General features: G+C 45.6%; 1 protein-coding gene across 2 annotated transcripts in view; it reads right to left on the reverse strand.

Moving 5' to 3' along the window:
• Positions 1-3,383: 3,383 nt before the first annotated feature.
• Positions 3,384-21,162, reverse strand: part of LOC148534450 (alpha-1,4-N-acetylglucosaminyltransferase-like) — a 118,969-nt gene continuing 101,190 nt past the window's right edge. For both annotated transcript variants that reach the window (XM_088466870.1, XM_088466869.1), the window contains exon 3: positions 3,384-6,444. In XM_088466870.1, the coding sequence (XP_088322996.1) occupies positions 5,848-6,444 (597 nt within the window). In that variant the 3' untranslated portion in view covers positions 3,384-5,847. The remainder of the gene's footprint in view (positions 6,445-21,162) is intronic.

Genomic DNA, 21,162 nt, shown 5'->3' on the forward strand with positions numbered 1-21,162 from the left:
ACACAGTCGCACTTAGTCAGCACACACATACACAGTCACACTTAGTCAGCACACACATACAGTCACACTTAGTCAGCACACACACACAGTCACACTTTGTCAGCACACACACTGTCACACTTAGTCAGCACACAGAAAGTCACACTTAGTCAGCACACACAGTCACACTTAGTCAGCACACACACAGTCGCACTTAGTCAGCACACACATACACAGTCACACTTAGTCAGCACACACATACAGTCACACTTAGTCAGCACACACACACAGTCACACGTAGTCAGCACACACACTCATACTTAGTCAGCACACAGAAAGTCAAACTTAGTCAGCACACACAGTCACACTTAGTCAGCACACACACAGTCACACTTAGTCAGCACACACAGTCACACTTAGTCAGCACACACACAGTCGCACTTAGGGCCTGATTCAAACCCACTCGCGAGCGGCTGTCCGCTCGCAAGTGGGTCGATGTTCTGGACTGAGCATGCGCACGACGGAGGGAGCTCCGTCGTGCGCATGCACCAGATGCGACGAGCGAAGGAAAGTCCTTCGCTCATTGTGTCTGATCAAAGGGGGCTTGCTGTCGATGTTGATTGACAGCACGCCCCCTTTGGTAGGCGTGCCGGGGGCGTGCCTCCCTGACGGGGGCGTTCCCACGGGAACGCCTCCCATCAGAAGCCGGCCCACTGACATCACTAGTGATGTCAGTGGGAGTGATTTTGGCTCTGATAGAGCCAAAATCACTCCGGAGCTTGCGGTTGAAAACCTCAACCGCAGGCTCCGGCTCGCAGTTTAGATGGTCGCGATGGTCAAGACCATCGCGGCCATCAAACTGCACGCTCGTATAGCCTGTGGGTGGTGACCCACAGCTATACGAGCGTCCAGGAGGACGCTCCATTTTCATGGAGGCCGGCCCTCATTCAGAGCGTGCGCTCTGCTCAGAGCATACGGCTCTGAATGAGGGCCTTAGTCAGCACACACATACACAGTCACACTTAGTCAGCACACACACTCACACTTAGGGCCTGATTCAGAGCTGCTCGTAAGCGGCCGCTCGTTCGCTCCGAGCGATGTTTGCCCAACTGCGCATGCGTACGGATCATTATACGCATGCGCGAACCAGTCAGTGTGGCCGAAAATCATTTGTTCGCTAAATAGCGAATGCCTGCTATTTTGAGTGACAGAATGAGGCATATGTGGGTGGTAACAGGGGAAGGTGCTTGAAAACGGGGAGTGGAGATCCGAACGCAGGCGTGCTTAAAGGTCAAAACGGGCGTTTTAAGGGTGTTCATAATTAAAACAGCAGCGTCATTGACCACGTCACTGGGTTATTTTATAGCCAGAACTGCTCGCAAGATTGTGGTAGCAAAAACCAACCACAAGAATTGCGAGCAGTTCATACGCTGGTCGATGTATTCGATTAATCTAATAAATAGTGGACATGACGTAGGATGCGAGCGGCCAGGGGGCGTAGTTTTCCAAAAAACGACCGCAAGTTTTGTTCGCTCGTTCAGACCTAGAGGCGTGAACAGACCGCAAAGAGCGAACGGTTCATTTGAATAGCCACCCCTATTTTCTGGACGAGCGAGCGGTAATTGCGTCTGGCTCTGAATCAGGCCCTTAGTCAGCACACACACAGTCACACTTAGTCAGTACACACATATTTTAAATAACAAAACAACAAAACGTTTATGTCACTGTGACACTACATTTATATGCCCCACTCCACCCTCCACTTACCTGGTATGGGTGTAGAAGACAGGAAGCAGGCACTCCTCATCTCTTCCCTCTCTCCTCTATGGGTATGATCAAAAAAAATTATTTTATCATTCAGCTCCTCTTCGGCTCTTCCCACTCCCGCGATAGGCCACGCCACCTTTCCCATTCTCCAGCCACTTGGAATTGTGGGTAGGGAAACCTGGCTCCCCATTGGTTGACAGCGGCCATCTTTTTGTAGCCTAATATGGGGGCAGCCATTTTATTTTAGTCTCTGTTACCTGAATCGGATCTCTCTCTGTGCAGCAGCATGGGAGCCAGAGCATTGCATCCTGTGCACAGTTGCCAAGTCCGCTTATAACAAGCGGAATTGGGCTTCTTTTTTTTTAAAGTTACTTCTTTTTTTTGGAAGTAGCTTGTTGCTTGTTTTTGGGCTTATTTTTTTAAGGTTGCTTGTTTTTGGGCTTATTTTTTTGTGTGCATTGCTGAGGCAACCCTGGAGGTAATTAAGTGTGTGTGTCTGTGTGTTTTACACTGGTAGTGACAGAGGGAGGGGGGAAGGTTGTGTCTGGGGAATAGAGGGCAGTGGACAGGGTGAAGTTGTAGGGGACAGGCAAGAAGGAGAGGTAAACTAGATGACAGAAATGAGGCAGGTACATGGGGAGTTAGAATGACTGAGGCTGTTAAAAAGAGGGGATAATGGAATTAGACAGGTGACAGGAATGAAGGAGGTAAAGAAGAGGGGTGAGAGAAATGCAGACAAGAAGAGTCAGATAAAGGAAAGGTGGGTACACACTAGATGATATGTCGCCTGATCCTGCGGATTGGGCTGACATATTGTCCAAATCGGCCAGTGTGTACCCACTATGCATGACCCTGCGCACTCCTGCGGGTCGTCCATCAGGGTCATTCCGTCTGCCTGCATGTAGGGCCGATGGAACGACCCAGATGCAGACGCCGGAATAGTGGATGGAGCCGGTGCCCGACATATCGGATGTTTGGACACCACATCAAACAGTATGTATCGACCGCCTGATATATATTGCGTGGTCGGGCGTCGCATTGCTGGGTACACACATCGGCAAGTGTATACCCAGCTGAAGACTGGCAAGGGAATGAGGTATGAAAAGAGGGAGGAGGTAAAAATATGGAGGCTGGTGTAGAGGGAGAAAAGCAATAGAGGCAGATAAGGCTGTGCATACACTAAAATATTTAGGTTAGAGAAGAAGGGGAATAAAGGAAGTTAACCAGGTAGAGAATGAGGACAAAGAGACACCCCCATAGATTGGGCTTTTTTATTGGGCTTTTTAGGATTGGGTTGGGCTTGTTTTGGGCTTGCTTTTTGCTTATAGGTTGCTTGTTTTCCATTTCAGAGTTGGCAACACTGATCCTGTGCTGTCTGCCAGTGCCTGCTGGCCCTGAAATACTAGAATTGTATCGGCCCGGGGGGCAGATGGCACCCTGCCCCTGGCCCAGCCCGCCACTGGCCACACTACATATAGTAAAGTACTGTACAGTTTAATGAGCACAAATTCTAGTGTGATGACAACATCAATATGTAAAATTGTGATACATGCAAAATCGACAGTCCCAATAGGACCTTCCTCTCCTGATTTAAAGCATTTACAATAAAGACCCCAATGAGCAGTATTGTAGTGGAAACATGGAAACATTTTTATTATGTTATAAAAGTGATAGAAGGCAGGATGTTTACATTTATGTGCATTTAGTTTTGGGCCCATAACCCTGAAGGTAGGCACACACAGCCTCTGCACTTCCCAATGGTTGAATGTGGACATGGCTTGTGCATGTTTTCTGCAGATAAATAGGCACATTCACATATTATTGTCTTCTTGATGCCAACATCATGCAGGCAGAGCAGGCAACAAAAATCTTGGGGTCTGGTACACCTATATTTTTGGGGCCCCCATCCCGCACTGTGCCCCAAATCAATTATATCCTACCAAGTGCCCCCAAATAACAGTATATGCCGCACTGTGCCCTAAAATCACAATATATGCCACAGTGTACGCTAAAATAACATAATATGCCGCACTATGCCCTAAAATCACATTATATTCGACATTGTACCCTAAAAACACGTTATATGCGTCACTAACAGAAAAACAACCAAAAGGAGCAGAATAGCTTACCAGCACCGGGCTCTTTCAAGCGGGGGTGTAATGCCAGAGCAGGAGGACACACTTCACTGGATTCCTCTGCCAAAGCAAAAATGCCTATTCGCACTACTCGCAGCGGAGGGGTCGAATTGACTGCCAAATAAGATTTGTAAGAAAAGCATGAAAATGCGGGGAGACCATCCTGGACCCCCCAAAATGGATAATTTCATTAGCAGGATTGTATAGAAGGCTGTTTGTGAGAAATAGGTAGGTACTGTAGGTCTTTAAATGGTGTCAAATGGCTGATTTGTGTTTTTATTTTTAAATGCAAGAAAATTATAAAAAAAAACCTTTTTCATTTAATCTCAAACTAATTAAACGAAAAATGCAAAAATAAAAATCTAGGAAAAAGGTAATTTTGGGGTATTTTCAGTGCACCTTGAAATGTTTTTTTTCTAAATTATAAAAACAATTATTTTTTAACTAAAATATTATTCTAATTAAATTTGGGGTGACTAAACTAACGAAAAAGTAGATTTGGGGGTAATTTGAGGACTTTTTATTTTTTTTACCCCAAAAAATGACATGTAATTATTGGACTAATTAATATATTGGAAACTTCCAAATGCCTAATTAGTCATTAGGGGGGGTGTCCAAGGGGTTCAGCACAGAGGACCTCATTCAGAGTCGGTCGTAAGTGGCCGCTCGGTTGTACCCAGCGATGTTCACTAAACTGCGCATGCGTAAGATTCGCAATGCGCGTGCGCAAACTAGCTGTTGCGATCGGAAATGTCTCTCTCCTTGAACACAGCCAGGTCGTTAGTTTAAGTGACAGAATGAGCCGTTTGAGGGAGGTAACAGGGGAAGGTGCTTGTGAACGGGGGAGTGGAGATCCGAACGCAGGCGTGCCTGAATATGCAAACGGAGTTTAATGGGAGTGCATAATTAAAAAAGTAGTGTCATGGCACACGTGACATGGGAGGTTTTTACACTGGCTAGATCGTAGTGCTTGAGTGAGGTTATGGTCAGCCTTAAGCTCTGCGAGCAGCTCCGATGGGTCCAGATGGTCTCGATCAATCCTTATATCCCCAGAGATGACATGTGTTGCGATCGCAAAGGGGGTGTGTTTTAGTCTTACGGCCGCTTCTTACCCTCGCTCGTTCAGCCAGCGAGCCCATCTTAGCGACGCATCTTGCGATCGCTTCATTTTCATATCCGGCCCCTTTTCCCTTATGATAGAGCGGACCTAACGACCGACTCTGAATGAGGTCCAGTATCCCAACATTTTAACCTTAAAATAAAGATTTTCCTTTCCATCTCTCACCCTCAGGGAGGTGTGAGTGGAAAGTTCTGATTGATTCAGTATGAGTTGCTAATTGGATTGCAAAATGAATTCGATATGCGAATTCGAAGTGAAAATAGCAACTTGCACCTCGCAATTCACACCTAATAGGATTTACCCCTTAAATGGGCCCATTGAAGTCTATGGGGACACAGTGATTAGCCATTCTCAGCCAACCAGCAGGCCTGTAACCATGGTAGGGGCCGCTGGTTAGATTTGGCAGTCTGCACTCCGGGTGTATAAAATCGGAGATCTGACACCGCGAGAATGGTGCTTTGCCCCATTTTTGTTTCTCGGATGTACTCGGAACAGGTAGGTCCAGGTGGGTTCAGTTTTCAGGAAACTGAACCCACTCATCTCTACTTTAAATAGATTAGATAAAAGAACCTATGTAAGAGAATAATGCTTTGTGTAAGATTAAATATGTATTTTTGTGCAATTATGCATGCATCAATCAAAATACAGTGAGAGACATGGTAAAGCCTTTAGTTACTTGCATGAATTCACTATATGGTTACTGTTGCCAAATCAGCTTTATGTACAGTAAGTGACCATAAAGTAATCACTGTGAGCAAGATCTACAGTTTCCTGTGCTGCCTCAGGGATATGTCCAAAGGCTAACACGTGTCTAACATAAATTGGTAGCTGCTAATAGTGGTCTGTTTAAAGATGATTTGTCTCATTCCTTAAAACTGCAGCATATGTAGAAGGACAGTACTGTAGGTAGAGATGCTCCACCAATGTGTTACTGCCAGGAACCATTGTTTTTTTATGAGAATTCATGTAATTCATGTAATTCCACAGGTGCAAACCGTAAGAGTTATTGAAGGTTGGCAATGTTTCCCACACCGTGTAATACATTTCCCAAGCTGGGTATGGAATAGGATAAAACCGCAGAGGATGAAGGTAAGTGATGTTTCCACATATGCGATCGTTATTGTCCATAAAATCAGTTGTGTTACAGAGCTGTTTGACAGCACGGGTAAAGAGAATCGGCCCTTGTTGTCCATACACTTTGCTTTCATAGTACCGAACAAAATCTTCCAAACATTTCCTGGGAAAATAATGATGGGAAGAGAATCCAAAGGCAGCATTGCTGGAGGACCCAGAATGCGATGCAGACAGAAAGACCTGATTTGCGATGGTCTGCACTGAGATGATGTCAGTATCCATATAAATGCCACCAAATTTCCATATCAGTGCCAACCTACAGCCATTAGAAGCAACATGGACCCAATGGATTTCTTCTTTTAGATTGACCTGCAGGTAGAATATAAAACAAAAAAAGTGTCAGTATTTATTAGATAAAGGTAAATGGAGATTAGATGTTCCCCTGTTTTTTATATAAATGCATGTTAAAAATAATTCTGCAAAATAATTCTATACATATTTGCATATTTACAGGCTTTTAACTTTCAATGTTAATTCATTATGGATGCTTCTACTTACAGTTAATAACTTAAAATTCTCTGGAGGGTAATTAGGTTTAGAACTCGCATGGAGTTCTACCTAATTACCGGAGGAATTCATCATTCCTACTCTCCATAACTTTCTATTCCGAAAAGCTGTCATTTTTGCGATGACAGATTTTCGAGAAATAGATAGTTTTCCCTCTCTACACTAACTTACAGCAGCTGGAAACAGTGCTGCGCATGCACTGTTACATTCGTAAAACCAGCGCATGCGCAGCACTACCTACAGCTGTGGTAATTTTGTGTGTCCCCCCCAACCCCCCTCCCCCCTCCGCATACCTTCCCCCTGTCCCGCACTTACCTGGCCGCTGCAGCGCCTCCGGCTCCGGTGGCTGGTCTGACATGTGTTCTCCCGGCAGAACACTGTACAGTTTAGAAAAAAAAAAAGTTTTTTTGTCTTCTAAACTTTATTGTGTTCTGCTGGGATAACACAGTGTCCGAGCAGCTGCCGGAGCTAGAGGACGGACCAGAGCACCGGAGGAAGACGCGGGGGAACCTCACCAGCAGGAAGCGGGTAAGTGTCACCTGCTATTCGCCACCTCACAGTGGCGGATAGTAACTCCATCAAATTCCGAAAATACATAATTTTCGGAATTTGATGAATAGCATAATTTCCATATCCCCATACTAATGTACTAATGTATTGGCTGTGTGGAAATTAACGCAGCGCGACTTAACCAGGATGTTAAGATACTTCATGAATACTAAAATAACTGTATTTAAGGAAAATTACCTTAAAAACTTTATTTTAGTGTTGATGAATAGGCCCCAATTAGAGATGTGGAAAAAAAAATCCATTTCATAAACCAGTCTAAAACAGGTACTGCACCACATATTACAAAGAGAATTATCACCATGCACTAAAACAGGGATATGCAAGGAAAGAGACACCGTGCACCACTGGAAAAGATGCCAGAGAAGAAGAAAAGTGCCAATATCTGTAAGTGGCCAGAAGATGATATGTCAAGAGTATGCTGTTAGCAAAGGAGACAGTAGGGAAGAGCTACTACCTTTAGTCGGCTGTCTTCTATCCTGCATGACACATTTTTTTTTCTCAGAACCAGAGTACAGGGCCTTAACACAATCAGGCCACCAGGCTGTGCCCCATTGCCCAAGCATGCTGTTCAGTAGATGCCTATCTGAAGGCCACTAAAGCCCCTAAGACATCAGCTGGAATACCCCTTCACTTGCTTGGGCTACAGATTTTACCCCACTAGATCACCAGGAAGTAGGCTGCATATACTGAGGGGGTGTGTAGTCAGGAAGCTGACGGTCTAAAAGCTTTCCTTTTTTCCTTTTATGCGGGATGGTGTGATGGAGAGTATGAGTGGTGAGATACCCACTTTCAGGCTGCATTGTCTGGACATTTTGTGATGAAGATTGTATACACTTCAACATCGACGCAACATCAGATGTACCATCGACATATGTGGTAGCCTACAGTTTACACTAGCTACTCTCCATAAATCAAACTAAACATGGCCTCTGAAGCAATGTGTAACAGGTATTCTCTTTCCTTTATTTGTTACAATAGACCTCTCTATATTTCTTTCCCTTTAGTGCCTCCACCCAAGTCTTGGATTTTCTTACGCTATACCTGGAGCGGACTTGGGAACACCCCTGAATGGTAAGTATTGGTTTTGTGTCATGTTATACCTTAATTTCAGACTGGTAACCTACCAATGACAATTATAAATATGCAGCAGCAATTATTCATTTCACTATAACATCTATGTTTATACTCAGAATTACACACAAATTAGTTACATAGTTTATTTTACTGCGACTCTCTGTTCTGCTGAAGATGAATTCAGTTAATGAACAATGCAGTAATCACAACATTTTTGGAATAACATTTACACATTTATCAATTAAGCTGAGCATTAGTTCATAATATTTCTCTATACAAATGACATACTGATAATAACCCATTTCCTTTAAAGCTTTAAAGAGATTACCCTCTCATATTCTGTTCTTAAACTCCCCTTATTAGTCAATGTGAATGGCCATGCTCGTTGGTGCACATGCTAGTAGATTAATATGCATTTAAGTTCTGAAATCCCGGGGTATAGGGAATTCCTAAAATTAGTCGCTTCTCATCCAATGGGCTTTAGTAGTGATATGCAACAGTCTGTAGAGTTAGTCCTTATAATCTTCGGTTAGCAATTGTGTATGAATATTGATATAATAGGCAGAAGTCTATGGTGTCTGAGGGCCAGACCTATAATGCTGAGCTGGTGCTGGATGTTAATATAACTAATTTCTCTATATATACGTATCTGAGGTGTTATCCAATAGTGCTTACTATAATATTCTGAAGTATTGGTGGCCTGAAATAATGTAGTAGAACTTTACTTTGCATGTAGTCTTTAAGCTAATGCACTATTGGACTGATTTTAGACTTATCTCTGTCTCCTTCTTTCTCTTCCACAGACACAGCAGCGCTGACTAGACTCCTCCTAGGGGCTGGGCCTCAGACCCTCTGGTTGGCTGACTGTCATGTTTCGCCTTCTCAAATCTCAGTTATAAGCAGCACTCTCTCTTGATCCTCCCCCTAATATCTAATTGCGGTCACCTCAGCATCCCTCCTTCAATTAATTCCTGGTTTCCAGCTCTCCAACACCAGGCACAGCCTCCTCTGCTCAGGTAACCAGCCGTCACCCACTCTGGGAGAACTGCTCAACCGCCAGCTCCAACTGTGCCTTTACAAATTGTCAACAGCCCCCTTTCAGTGCCAGGGATACTGCAATAGTCCACAGTCCTCTGAATAAATTATCCCACTGTTAAACCCCTGCATATACATTACATTACAGTAGCACACTAAACATATTTATAAATTATACACAACTATAAATATACTATTTGCATGCTTATAGGTGCCTATTTTAATATTGCCAGGTGTTACAAATGGATTTGGAACTGGAATGCAGCAGCGTTCCTAGCCACTCCCATGACACTGCCAAAACATACCCATGAAACTGACCCTTTTTCGATCACTTTAGATCACTTCCCAGCAGGGTCGGTGTAGGGTGTTCGTAGCCTCCCTGCAAACTATAAATTTGCACCCTCCTCATTTCCATAATGGTCCCTTGTGTCCTAGCTCTCCTTGAACCAGGGGCGTATTTATAATGGGTGCAAGGTGATTGGTGCACAGAAGCCAGGGGAGTCACACAACACACCCTGCACCCAATTAATTATACTTACCTTTCTGTCGACCCAGCACAGTCTGCAGCGCTGCATAAATCACCAGGAAAAGTACTTATACTCTTACACGGCTACTTACTGAAGCCTCGTCAGGACGCAGAATGTGTGTGGTGCCGCTGGTGGTAATGAGGAGCCACTTAGCCAGGCAGGCTCAGTCCACTGCCTGGCTGTCATTCAACAGCATGTCATTCTCAGCGCAGCTGGGAGGGGAGGAAGGGGGGGACCCAGCCAGGGGAAAGAGCCGCTCGGTTTAGGGGCAGGCTCAACTTGCTGCTTGGCTGCCATTCAGTTTGACAGCACAGGCTCATCAGCAGGTTAGGCACAACAGGAAGGGAGGAAGTAGGGCTAGCGTAAACAAGAGTGGCGATGCCGCTGGTAGTGGTGAGCAGTGATGTGCGGGCAGTGTTGGACTGGGGGCTACTGGGGGCAGAGGTAGTTGTGGCTTCAGTGCAGCACTGGGAGGAGAATTCTGTGTGCCACGGGGCTACTGTGGCCAAAGTAATTGGCTGGACACTGAGGGCAGAGCCTCAGTTGCTGGCTGGGTGCGGGAGACCGGCGGTGCCACGGGGCTACCACTTTGGCAACAGTGATCGGGACACTGGGGGCAGAGGTAGCTGCTGCTTCAGTGCAGGGCTGGGCGGGGAACTCTCTGTGCTGTGGGGCTACCCGATCATTGTGGCCACAGTTGTCAGGACACTAAAGGCAGAGCCGTGGCTGCAGAGCTGGGTGGGCGACTTAGGGTGCCACGGGGCTACCCGATCACTGTGGCCAGGGATCAGGAGTAATTTGAGGCTGAGTTGTGATTGCAGAGGGATCGGGAGGTCCCTCTGATATAGGCAGCTGCTGGAAGATTAGCTTCCTGCAGCAGCCTAGGGAGCGTTTCTGACTGGTCGCATCAGATGTGACCATGTCAGTGAAAGCCCAGCCTGGTGTGATCACATCTGATGTGCCCACGCCAGGCAAGTGGTTAAAGTACCTGAACCTTTCTGTGTGTGTGTATTTATATGGAAAACATCAATTCATTACCACATCTGCAGCTGCTCCTACTATTATACCCCCACTCAATATTACTATACCCCCAAAACAGCTTCAATATACACACCCTGGTAACAACAATATACCTTTATAATATTAATACACCACCCAATCACATAAAAATTAACATAAACACACCCACAGATAACAATAACATTAATGTTCCCCACCCGCATATTGTATTCATTCACCCATACCCTTCCCATGCACTTACCTCACCATGAAGAAAGCTGCCTGGTCTCAGCACACTGCAGAGCTCAAGAGAAGGACTCGGAGGATACACCCAGAAGCTGGCAGCTAGGTAGAGGAGAGGATGGGACAGGGACTATGGAAGGAGGATAGAGGATGAGAAGGACAGAGACAGGGTAGAAGGAAGGGGTCAGAGACTCACAAAAGAGTAGGGGCAGAGTTTAAGGCAGTGGAGGAAGCAGAGACAGTCTTAGGCCTGTTTCACACTTGCCAGTTTTGACCGGGCGGCAAAAAACCAGGCAGTAGCTGGCTGGTTTTTTCAGGCACTCAGGAGCTTATTCAGACCCGGTCGTTAGTTTTACGAGCTCGCAACCAGGTCGATGTTGCTCCAGTGCGCATTCACACGACGGAGCCGGCTCCATCGTGCGCATGCGCGAGACCTGGCTAACGATGGGTGATCCGTCATTAGGGGTCTCGTAGCAGACGGGGCGAGTTGTCAATGTTGAGTGACAGCTCGCCCCATTTGCTGGGCGGGCCGGGGGCGTGCCCGGCCAAACGGAGGCATTCCTGAGCTGCGTGAAAGGACCCTCCTGCTTCCCTGCATCACTACATTTCACACCCAGCAAAAAAAGGGCTGTTTTTTTGTTGGGCCGGTCAAAACCGGCAAGTGTGAAATAGGCCTAACAGGCAGCAGCTGCAGAAGTGGCCAGCCCCGACCATGACAGCAGTCATGTGACCCACTGGGCAACTTAGGGGGAAGTTGACAGCCAGAACATGCTGGGCAGTGTCAACCCCCGCACCCCCAATGCGGCCCGCTAAGCCTCACACCCTCACAGAAAGGAACAGTGCCACCACCCAGTCCGAGCCTGCGTGCGGGTAAGGAGCCGTTTAGCTAGGCAGGCTCAGTCCGCTGCCTGGCTGTCATTTAACACCATGTAAGGCTCAGCGCAGTAAGGAAGAGAGGAGAGGGGAGGAAAGGGAGGGCCCCGGTCAGGAGAGGGTACAGCAAGGGGTGATAGACTGTGTGTGTGGAGAGCAGCTCAGGCTCAGCTGTGCCAGGTGCAGTGGCAGCCAGCAGCAGCAACAACAGACTCAGCAGCAGCTGCAGGGAGAGCGCCTTTCCAGTCTGGCACCTCTCTGCAGTGCAGGAACTGCTGAGCGGGTTGTGCTGGTCCTGCCTCCCGGTCTCCACTATGAAAAACAGCCAGGGATCGCAAACCTTTTCTCACCTGTTAACAATGCTGTTTGATTCAGACCCACTTGCTAGATGCGTTCACATGAAGCCATCATCTGCCAAAGTATGCAAATCCTGCGATTGCAGAACAAGGCATTAGCATGCCCACTATATCTTGGCGTGTGATTGTGGTGTGTATAAAGACACCCCCCAGCTTGTCCTAAGACACCCACTTTCTCTTAGTAACACACATCATCTCCAGGAAGTCTATTCAACAATTGGTAACATCGAGTAACATCGGACCCATGCGCATATCCATTTGTGGCTGACCATACCCTACCACAAGCACTGCGAGTGCTTCAGTGTGTAAATCAGCCACATGATGTGTCTAATGATGCTGTGTCTTAATTATGCATGCCTCTGAAATGGCGTTAAGACGCACAGACATGCTTGTAATTACACCACCACACCCCCGTTTCCATCCCAACCCCTGTCACAACCCACAAATGGCTCATCCTGTCACTCATTCTAGAGAGATGTCTGTGTACAAAGGGTGATTGCTTCACGATCGCATGGACTGGTTCACGCACATGCACTGCATCTTATACGCATGCGCACACTGCAAACATCGGCAGGCTACATGCGAACACAGCCTAGAAAATGGGTCTGAATCAGGCCCTGTGTTTGAAGTGCAGTGCCAACCTCATCAGTCCGCCAGGTAATACTGGCCACACTAGTTTTTTAAAGGCAGTCAGCAAATCATTGTTTGTTTGTTTTTTTATAGTGCAGGAAAGTCATTTATTAATATTACTAATAGTAATAATAATTACTTGGGGTGGTTTAAAAAAAAGTGTTTTTTGTTGTTAAAAGCAGGCAGAGATACTTTTATATATAACATTAACGGTCAGTTGGTCAAAGGCCACCACTTTAATACTATCTGTGCAGTGTGTCATGATCGGTGGACATTTTTTATTTTTTTAAACTGTAAAATAAAATTCAGGATTTGTTATGGAACATGATGATCAATCAATAGAACAGCAGGAGCAGCAACCAAGCACTAGTACTGCAGCTGCTGCCACCACCAGTCATCATGACGATACCACTACAACATCATCTACTAAAGTCAATGCTCAAGAGCATAGAGGATTTTAGTCAGGGCATCTAAGATCCCAAAATGCATATTTTACTAGATTGCCAAAGAAAAAAACACCTTTAATAAAGTGAAAGTTTTAGGCAGAAAAACATAAAATTGCCAACATACCATACACCACACTCGGTGGCAAATATTGGCTCTGACCTTGTCCTTTATTTATGAGTGTAGGTTCTGTAGCTGCCATCAGTCAGGCATCTTCTTCTGCCTCACATGACGATGCAAGAGCATCTCACTCTAAGTCTAGAAGAGGTGTCAAAAAATTAAAAACGTAATATCAGTGGTGAGACAAACCACATATGCAGTAGAACAAACTTTGTGTTGTTCAGGAACATCACAAATCCCTGAGGAAAGTCTAAATGTGTCCGCGAATGCTATGTGTGAGCCTGACCTTCCTGATAAGGTACTCATAGAGATGCCTCCTTGCACCAATTCTGCACCTCTCTGCCAATGTGGGAATAAGCAGCACAAGTCAAGACAATGCTGATCTAAATATTGAGGATGCTATGGTGGAAGTGCAACAGGATGAGGTGAATATTTATGTAGCTGATGCCGGAGTAATTGAGGATGTTCATAGGGAGGATGTTGATGATGAGGATGATCTTTGTGTAAGTGAGGCATCAGTGGAAGCAATTCTTGCCCTTGATAAGAAGAAGGCCATTTTCATGCCTGGGCATAAGATGAAAAATCCACCTCTTATATGTGGAATTATTTTTACCCAAATCCTGACAACAATTGTCTTGCCATCTATAGCATTTGTAAAACCACAGTACGTAGAGGTACGGACTTTAACCATCTAGGAACCTCATCCCTGTTACGTCATTTGCACCACGTTCATGAAAAGTTTTTCTCTAAATGAGAAACTTATGCTAAAAAAGTAACAACAAGCAGTCCAGCATCAGCTAGCTCTCTTCTCTCTGGTAGACCCCAGCACCTGCAATCTCTACCACCAACACCTTTATCATCAATATCCTCAATAATGATCAAAAATAGTGCTGCATCCAATTTGATAAAGCTAACTGACTCCTCCCCTTTCCAGGACTCCTCAGAAGAATCCTTGAGTACTAGGCCTGCTGCTGTTGGGGGTGGATCTTCATCCCAGCAGGGGACCAAGAAAACTACTAGTACTGTAGTATTTTACAAAAACAATTGGCTGTTAAACAATCCTTTGCTAGAGGAAGTAAGTACAATATGACATCTCTCACCCAGTTGCAAAGCGGATCATTGACGGCATGACAGCTATGCTAATATTAGATCTACGTACAATATCCTCCATTAATGCAGTGAGTTTTGACAGCTAATTAAGGTCCTGTGTCCCCACTACAAAATTCCATACAGATTAAATTTTACTAGAAAAGCAATTCCCCGCCTCTACATGGACGTTATAAAAAACATCAAAGAAATACAAAAAATAGGAATATGCGCTACTTCTTGGAAAAAATTGACAAAGTTATTGTTCAGATACCATCCAGGGGTAGAGAGTATCCCCCAAAGTCCAACTTGCTTTAACCCGTATTTTCAGATGTCATGGTAATTTTCCATGTTCCCTTGTGACACTCTGTCAATATGGAACCTGTGCTGTGAACTGCTTTTCAGCTTGTCTGGGGAAAATGCTAAAGTCTTCCCATTGTTCTTCTCACACTTCACATGCTCTCATGAAGGAACAGGCAATCTGGAGCTTCTTGACCACTTCTCTGGATGTTCGTGATCTTCTTTATCTGTCCCTTTGCTCTGGTGACGACTCAAGTAGCTGCAGAGGTATGACAGGGAGAGGAGAAGTAGAGTGCCCCTCTACTTTTCCTCTCCGTGTCACACCTCTGCAGCTGCTTCATTGCCTGTTCCTTCATAAGAGCATGTGCATTGTGAGAAGAACAAGGGGAAGACTTTCTACCCCTGGATGGTATTTGAAGAATAACTTTGTAATTTTTTTCCTAGAAGGAGTGCATATTACTATTTTTTGTATTTCTTTGATATTTTGTGTAGTATTGGTGATACTATTAGGATTGTTGCTGCTCCCGGTGTTTTTGCACAGAAGAACTATATTGTTTTATGTTATAAAAAACATAATTATTGGCCTACAAAATGCATTGTACCCACTGTCCACTTAACCACAGAAATGTGGTCAAGTGGAACTGGGCAAACTAAAGATAACATGACTGTGACATCCCACTGGGAGCACCAGCAGCATCTAAATGTTAGGAACTTAGGGTTAATCATGCAAGATCAAGTCTAGTGTCAGCCTTGAGGGCTGATTTGCATTGACTAGTCGTGGCCAGAGGGCTGAGGGAGTGGTGCAGCCCCTGGGCTGTTGTAGCAACCTTGAGGGCTGGGTTGCTTTTACTAGTTATAGCCTGTGGGCTGAAGGTGAGACACAGCCTTTGGGCTGTTGTAGCAGCCTTGAGGGCTGGTTTGCTTTTACTAGTAGTGGCCTGTGGGCCGAAGATGAGATGCAGCCTTTGGGCTGTTGAAGCAGCCTTGAGGTCTGGTGAGTCTTTTTATGAAAATGTGAACAAGACGCTGAAATGCTACCAATGTTGCCGAGTTGACACTGGCGTCGGTGCGCTGGATTGCACACTTGGGATGCTGAGATGCTACCAATGTCGCCGGGTTGACACTGGTGTCGGTGCGCCGGATTGCGCACTTGGGATGCTGAGATGCAGGGCCGTAACTAGGGTGGTGCGACCATTGCCATGGCACAGGGCACTGCAGGGCAGGGGGCGCTGTTTGGGCCTGTGAATTTTCCTGATTATTATAATTTTCACTTGTAGCTTCCTCTTCTTTTATCCCCAATATCTCCTGGACTCCCCTATCTCTTCCCTGGCCCTTCACCATGAAGCCATGGCCCTTTTTCAGGTGCGCTATCTTATGTCCCTATTTAAAAAATGGGGGAGGGCAATGCTCTCTCTGACACAGGGCACTAAAAAGTCTAGTTACGGCTATGCTGAGATGCTACCGATGTCACCGAGTTGACACTGGCATCGGTGCGTCGGATTGCGCAGCTAGGATGCTGAGATGTGACCAATGTTGCTGGGTTGACACTAGCGTCGGTGCGCCGGATTGCACACTTGAGATGCTGAGATTTGAACCGTGTCACTGGCTTGACACTAGCTGCCAGACGCTCTCATGCGCCCAGGATGGAAGTATACTCTGAACCGCTGGGATGACACCCGTGGCTGAGGGCAGAGATACACACTGTGCTGCTTAGATGACTTGAGCAGCACACAGCAGATGGAATGCAGACCGTGCCGCCTGGATGGAATAAACGGCAGTGAATAATACTCAAACTGGACACAGGTACTCGACTGAACAAACAGGAGACTGGAACAACCAGAAGCACAAGTAACTCTATCACCGGCATGGAGTGAAGGGCTTGCTGTAATTTAACAGATACATGGTCCAGTCAGAGCAAGCTCTGCAAGCATCCCTAATGACAGACCAGTATGCAGCTGGCCTGTGCAAACAGACAAGACAATTAATGAACAGCTGATACTGCACACAGGCAGACAGTTAATACTGAACACATGTGATCAGCACACAGACAGGATTAAATGCAGTGTCTCAATAGCAACTAAATGATCTGCTTACCGCAGATCCTAACAGTAATGCTGGGCATACACTCTACAATTATCTGTCAGATATCTGTCAAATCTGTCTGGTGGGAAGGAAAATCTGGTCCATTTTCTAGTGTTTGGGAGCAAATTTCTAATGTTATTTGCTCCCATACATTACCAGATTTTCATTCCAACCAGCCAGATTGGACAGATATCTGACAGATAATTGCATAGTGTATGCCCAGCATAAGCTGCATACACACATAAAGATTTTCTGTCCAACCATCCAACTAGTTGATTGGTTGGAATGAAAATCTGGTAAGTATGAAAGCAAATGACAATCAGCAATTTGCTCCCAAACGCTGGAAAATGGACAAAAACTGTTGTTTGAACAAATTGTTTAGATCAAACATTTAACAAACTTGTCTGACGACCATTTTCATCTGTTTTCTGGCATTTAGGAGCAAATTGCTGATCATCAGTTACTCCCATACCTTACCAGATTTTCATTCCAACCAATCAACTAGTTGGATGGTTGGACAGAAAATCTTTACGTGTGTACCCAGCTTAACAAATGCAAGCTTATTCAGAGGCAGCCTACTCTCTGTATGACTGGTTCACTAAGAGGCATACCGGTGTCAACCTCTTAGAAAAATTAAGGGATGACATTGAAAAATGGCTTACCCTGCTTGGACTCTCCTCAGGATTTGTGATTTCTGATAATGCCACAAATATTGTAAGAGAATTACAGGTAGGTGATTTTAAACACATCCCATGTTTAGCTCAGACAATCAATTTGGTGGTGCTGAAATGACAGGTGCATGCAGGAGATGCTGTCTGTGGCCCCAAAAATGTTTGGGACATTTTCAGCATTCAGCAGCTTCATGTACAGTAGAAGATTGCAGTACCTGTAAGAACAGTTCAGTTTGCCCTGCCACCAGCTGAAGCAAGAGGTAGTAACAAGGTGGAATTCAACCTTTTATATGCTTCAGCAGATAGAGGAACAGCAAAAAGCCATCCAAAGCTACACTATGAGCCATTAGTCCAGTGCAGTGGAGAATACTTTCTGTGTTGTGCAAGGTGCTGAAACCCTTCAAAGCAGTCAACTGTGAAATTTAGTCAGACACTGCCAGCTTGAGGCAGTTGATTTCCCTATTCAAACTTTTGGTGACCGTGCTTGATCCTAGGTTTAAGTCATACGCCATGTATTTCTTTCAAATGGTCAGAGGGCCTGATTCACTACAGATCGCTATTGCGATTGCAGCTGTGATTACGCGCGCAGATCTGCTGCGAAAATATGCTAATGAATGCAATCGCAAAGTGGTCGCACAGCCAGCATAGAGACGCCCACTACCGTTATCTCACATTTGTAATACCTTGCAGTGCTGCTTATTCATCGGGTACATCAAGTAACATCAGCCACTCACGCACAATTACAATAGGTCTGCCCTTACTCAGAAATTGCTAACCTCGTCACACACATTGAGTACTCAAGCTGCATATGTCGTCGCAGTGGCTAATTTATGCACACCTATTCAACAGCATTCAATAGGGCAGGCACGCCTGTGTTTCTCCAACCACTCTCATGTCACAACCCCCAATAATATAAAAAATATAAAATAATTTGAATATTTTTATTGTCATTTAAAGGCCAGCACTAGATTTTGCAATTTTTTTGTTTCCATTTTATAGATATAAATGTGGATTATTGATCATATAGACTAATATGCAAATGGCTTTTAAAAAATGTAACAGACGAATGTTGAATGAATGAATGTTGGATCGCTAATTAGTTATGACAATGAGTAGTCAGGCTATAAAAGGAGCGTCTTGGAATAACAATGCTACCCTTGATTAGGTGTGACACAGATAATTGGCTGAAAAGAGCAGCTAACTGAAAAAGTGTGCATGAATCCAGTACAGGATGGACCTCTGATGTGCTAAAGACTTTGTTGTAAGCTTTCACGTATGCTTCCAGGTATGTATTGACATATAATTAATGTCCAGTACCGCATCTTTCTGTTTTGAATTACATAGATGTTTTTCCCTAGAGGAAGGGCCATCTGGATTGCAGACTTTACTATTAGTTTTATTTATATAATGAAACTGTGTATTTTTGTTTTACTTATTTAAATACTTTGGATATAAAAGGCAGGGTCTTAGAGACTTTGGAAAGATGATATACTGCGCTCAGCTAGCATGTAGCAATATCTGTATAGTGTATGTTAACAGAATTGTTGGGCTAATATTATCTCTACCTGGATATTATGAAAAACAATAGGTATGCAAAATCCTACCAAACCACTTCATACTATGTTATAAAAGTCAATTTATTATCAAAAGGGCTAAACCATGAAAAACAGAAAAACTGCACATGCACACAAATGTATATCCTACCAAAGTATCAAGAATAGAATCAATTGTGGCTGAGAAAATACATGGGATATGAACATGTAAAGAATGAGCTGGTGAATATTGGATATCAGACTGAAGAAATCGTGCTATTATAAATAATGCAATGCACTAAAGTCATACTTGCCGACAATCAGCTCCAGCCATCCGGGAGGGAGCTGATTGTCGGCTAACAGCGGGGGGGCGGGGGCGGTCATTGGGGGTGGAGCCGGGGGCGGGCCAGCCAGTTGGTGGTACATTGGGGTTGGAGCCGGGGCAGAGCTGCACAATCGCGTCAACGTGGCTCCGCCCCTCTTCACAATGCCGTTATTTTCGGCAGTGGGAAGCAGGGGGTGGGGCCGCGATGATGCGATTCAGCACGAATTGCGTCACCGGCTCCCCCGCTGCGAGGGTTTCTAATCTTTTCAGGGGGGAGGACGGGAGGGTCGGAGGCTTCTGGGAGGCTTGCCTGCCTTTCCGGGAAGCCGGGAGTGGCACCCGAAAATCGGGAGGCTCCCGGCCAAATCGGGAGGGTAGGCAAGCCTGACTAAAGTGCACAGTCCCAAAATAGATCTAATTGCTGTGTGTCAGTCTTGTGAATCAAGAAGCGGCATCCCGCTGTATGAGATAGAAAAAGTCTGTGTTCAGTATAGAGTATGATGCCCGGGGTGATCTTCTCGGGGATAGGAGTACGATGTAATGCCGTGGAGATGTGGCCTCCTGGTGAGTATTCTCCTGTTTTTTCATCTTAGAGACTTTGGTCCCTTATACTGGACACACTGACATGGCAAAATTGTCAATTCAGGGGCTCAAATAATTTTTTACTTCACCATGATCTCTGTAAGATGTTCCATGCCTCTATTTTCCCTGTTACATTGGGAATTACCGCAGGCTATCTTGTACACAATTTCTGATATTGGGATGGGGTTCTAAGCAACTGGAACTCCATCAACTGTGTGCCTGAGGCACAGATGGACTTAGAGGTGAAGATGAGACAGAGTACACCTAAAAGGTGGATAAAAGAAAGGGACAAAACAAGGGGATTGGTTAGAGAGAGACAGACACAGAAAGAGAAAAAGGAGAGAGCGATATGCAGATAAAACAGACATACACACATACAAAGTGGTGAGTGGGTACAGACATTTTTGGGCAGTGGCAGCACTGGTGTCAGTGACACACAGTGCGGCAAGTAAACTCCATGCTTGCAGCCGAAAAGAGGCAATGCCTCTCTGGGATTGTGGACTAGGGCCCTCATTCAGAGACGTATGCTCTGAGCAGAGCGCACGCTCTGAATGAGGGCCGGCCTCCATGAAAATGGAGCGTCCTTCTGGACGCTCTATAGCTGTGGGTCACCACCCACAGGCTATACGAGCGTGCATTTTGATGGCCGCGATGGTCGAGACCATCGCGACCATCGAAATCGCGAGCCGGAGCCTGCGGTTGAGGTTTTCAACCGCAAGCTCCGGAGTGATTTTGGCTCTATCAGAGCCAAAATCACTCCCACTGACATCACTAGTGATGTCAGTGGGCCGGCTTTTGACGGGAGGCGTTCCCGTGGGAATGCCCCCGTCAGGGAGGCACGCCCCCGGCACGCCTACCAAAGGGGGCGTGCTGTCAGTCAACATTGACAGCACGCCCCCTTTGATCGGACACAACGAGCGAAGGACTTTCCTTCGCTCGTCGCTTCTGGCGCATGCGCACGACGGAGCTCCCTCCATCGTGCGCATGCTCAGTCCAGAACATCGACCCACTTGCGAGCGGACAGCCGCTCGCGAGTGGGTCTGAATCAGGCCCTAGATGCACACCCCCGGT

Source organism: Taudactylus pleione, unplaced genomic scaffold, assembly GCF_031769625.1.
Source record: "Taudactylus pleione unplaced genomic scaffold, aTauple2 ptg000066l, whole genome shotgun sequence".
In the NCBI taxonomy this organism is placed as follows: domain Eukaryota; kingdom Metazoa; phylum Chordata; class Amphibia; order Anura; family Myobatrachidae; genus Taudactylus; species Taudactylus pleione.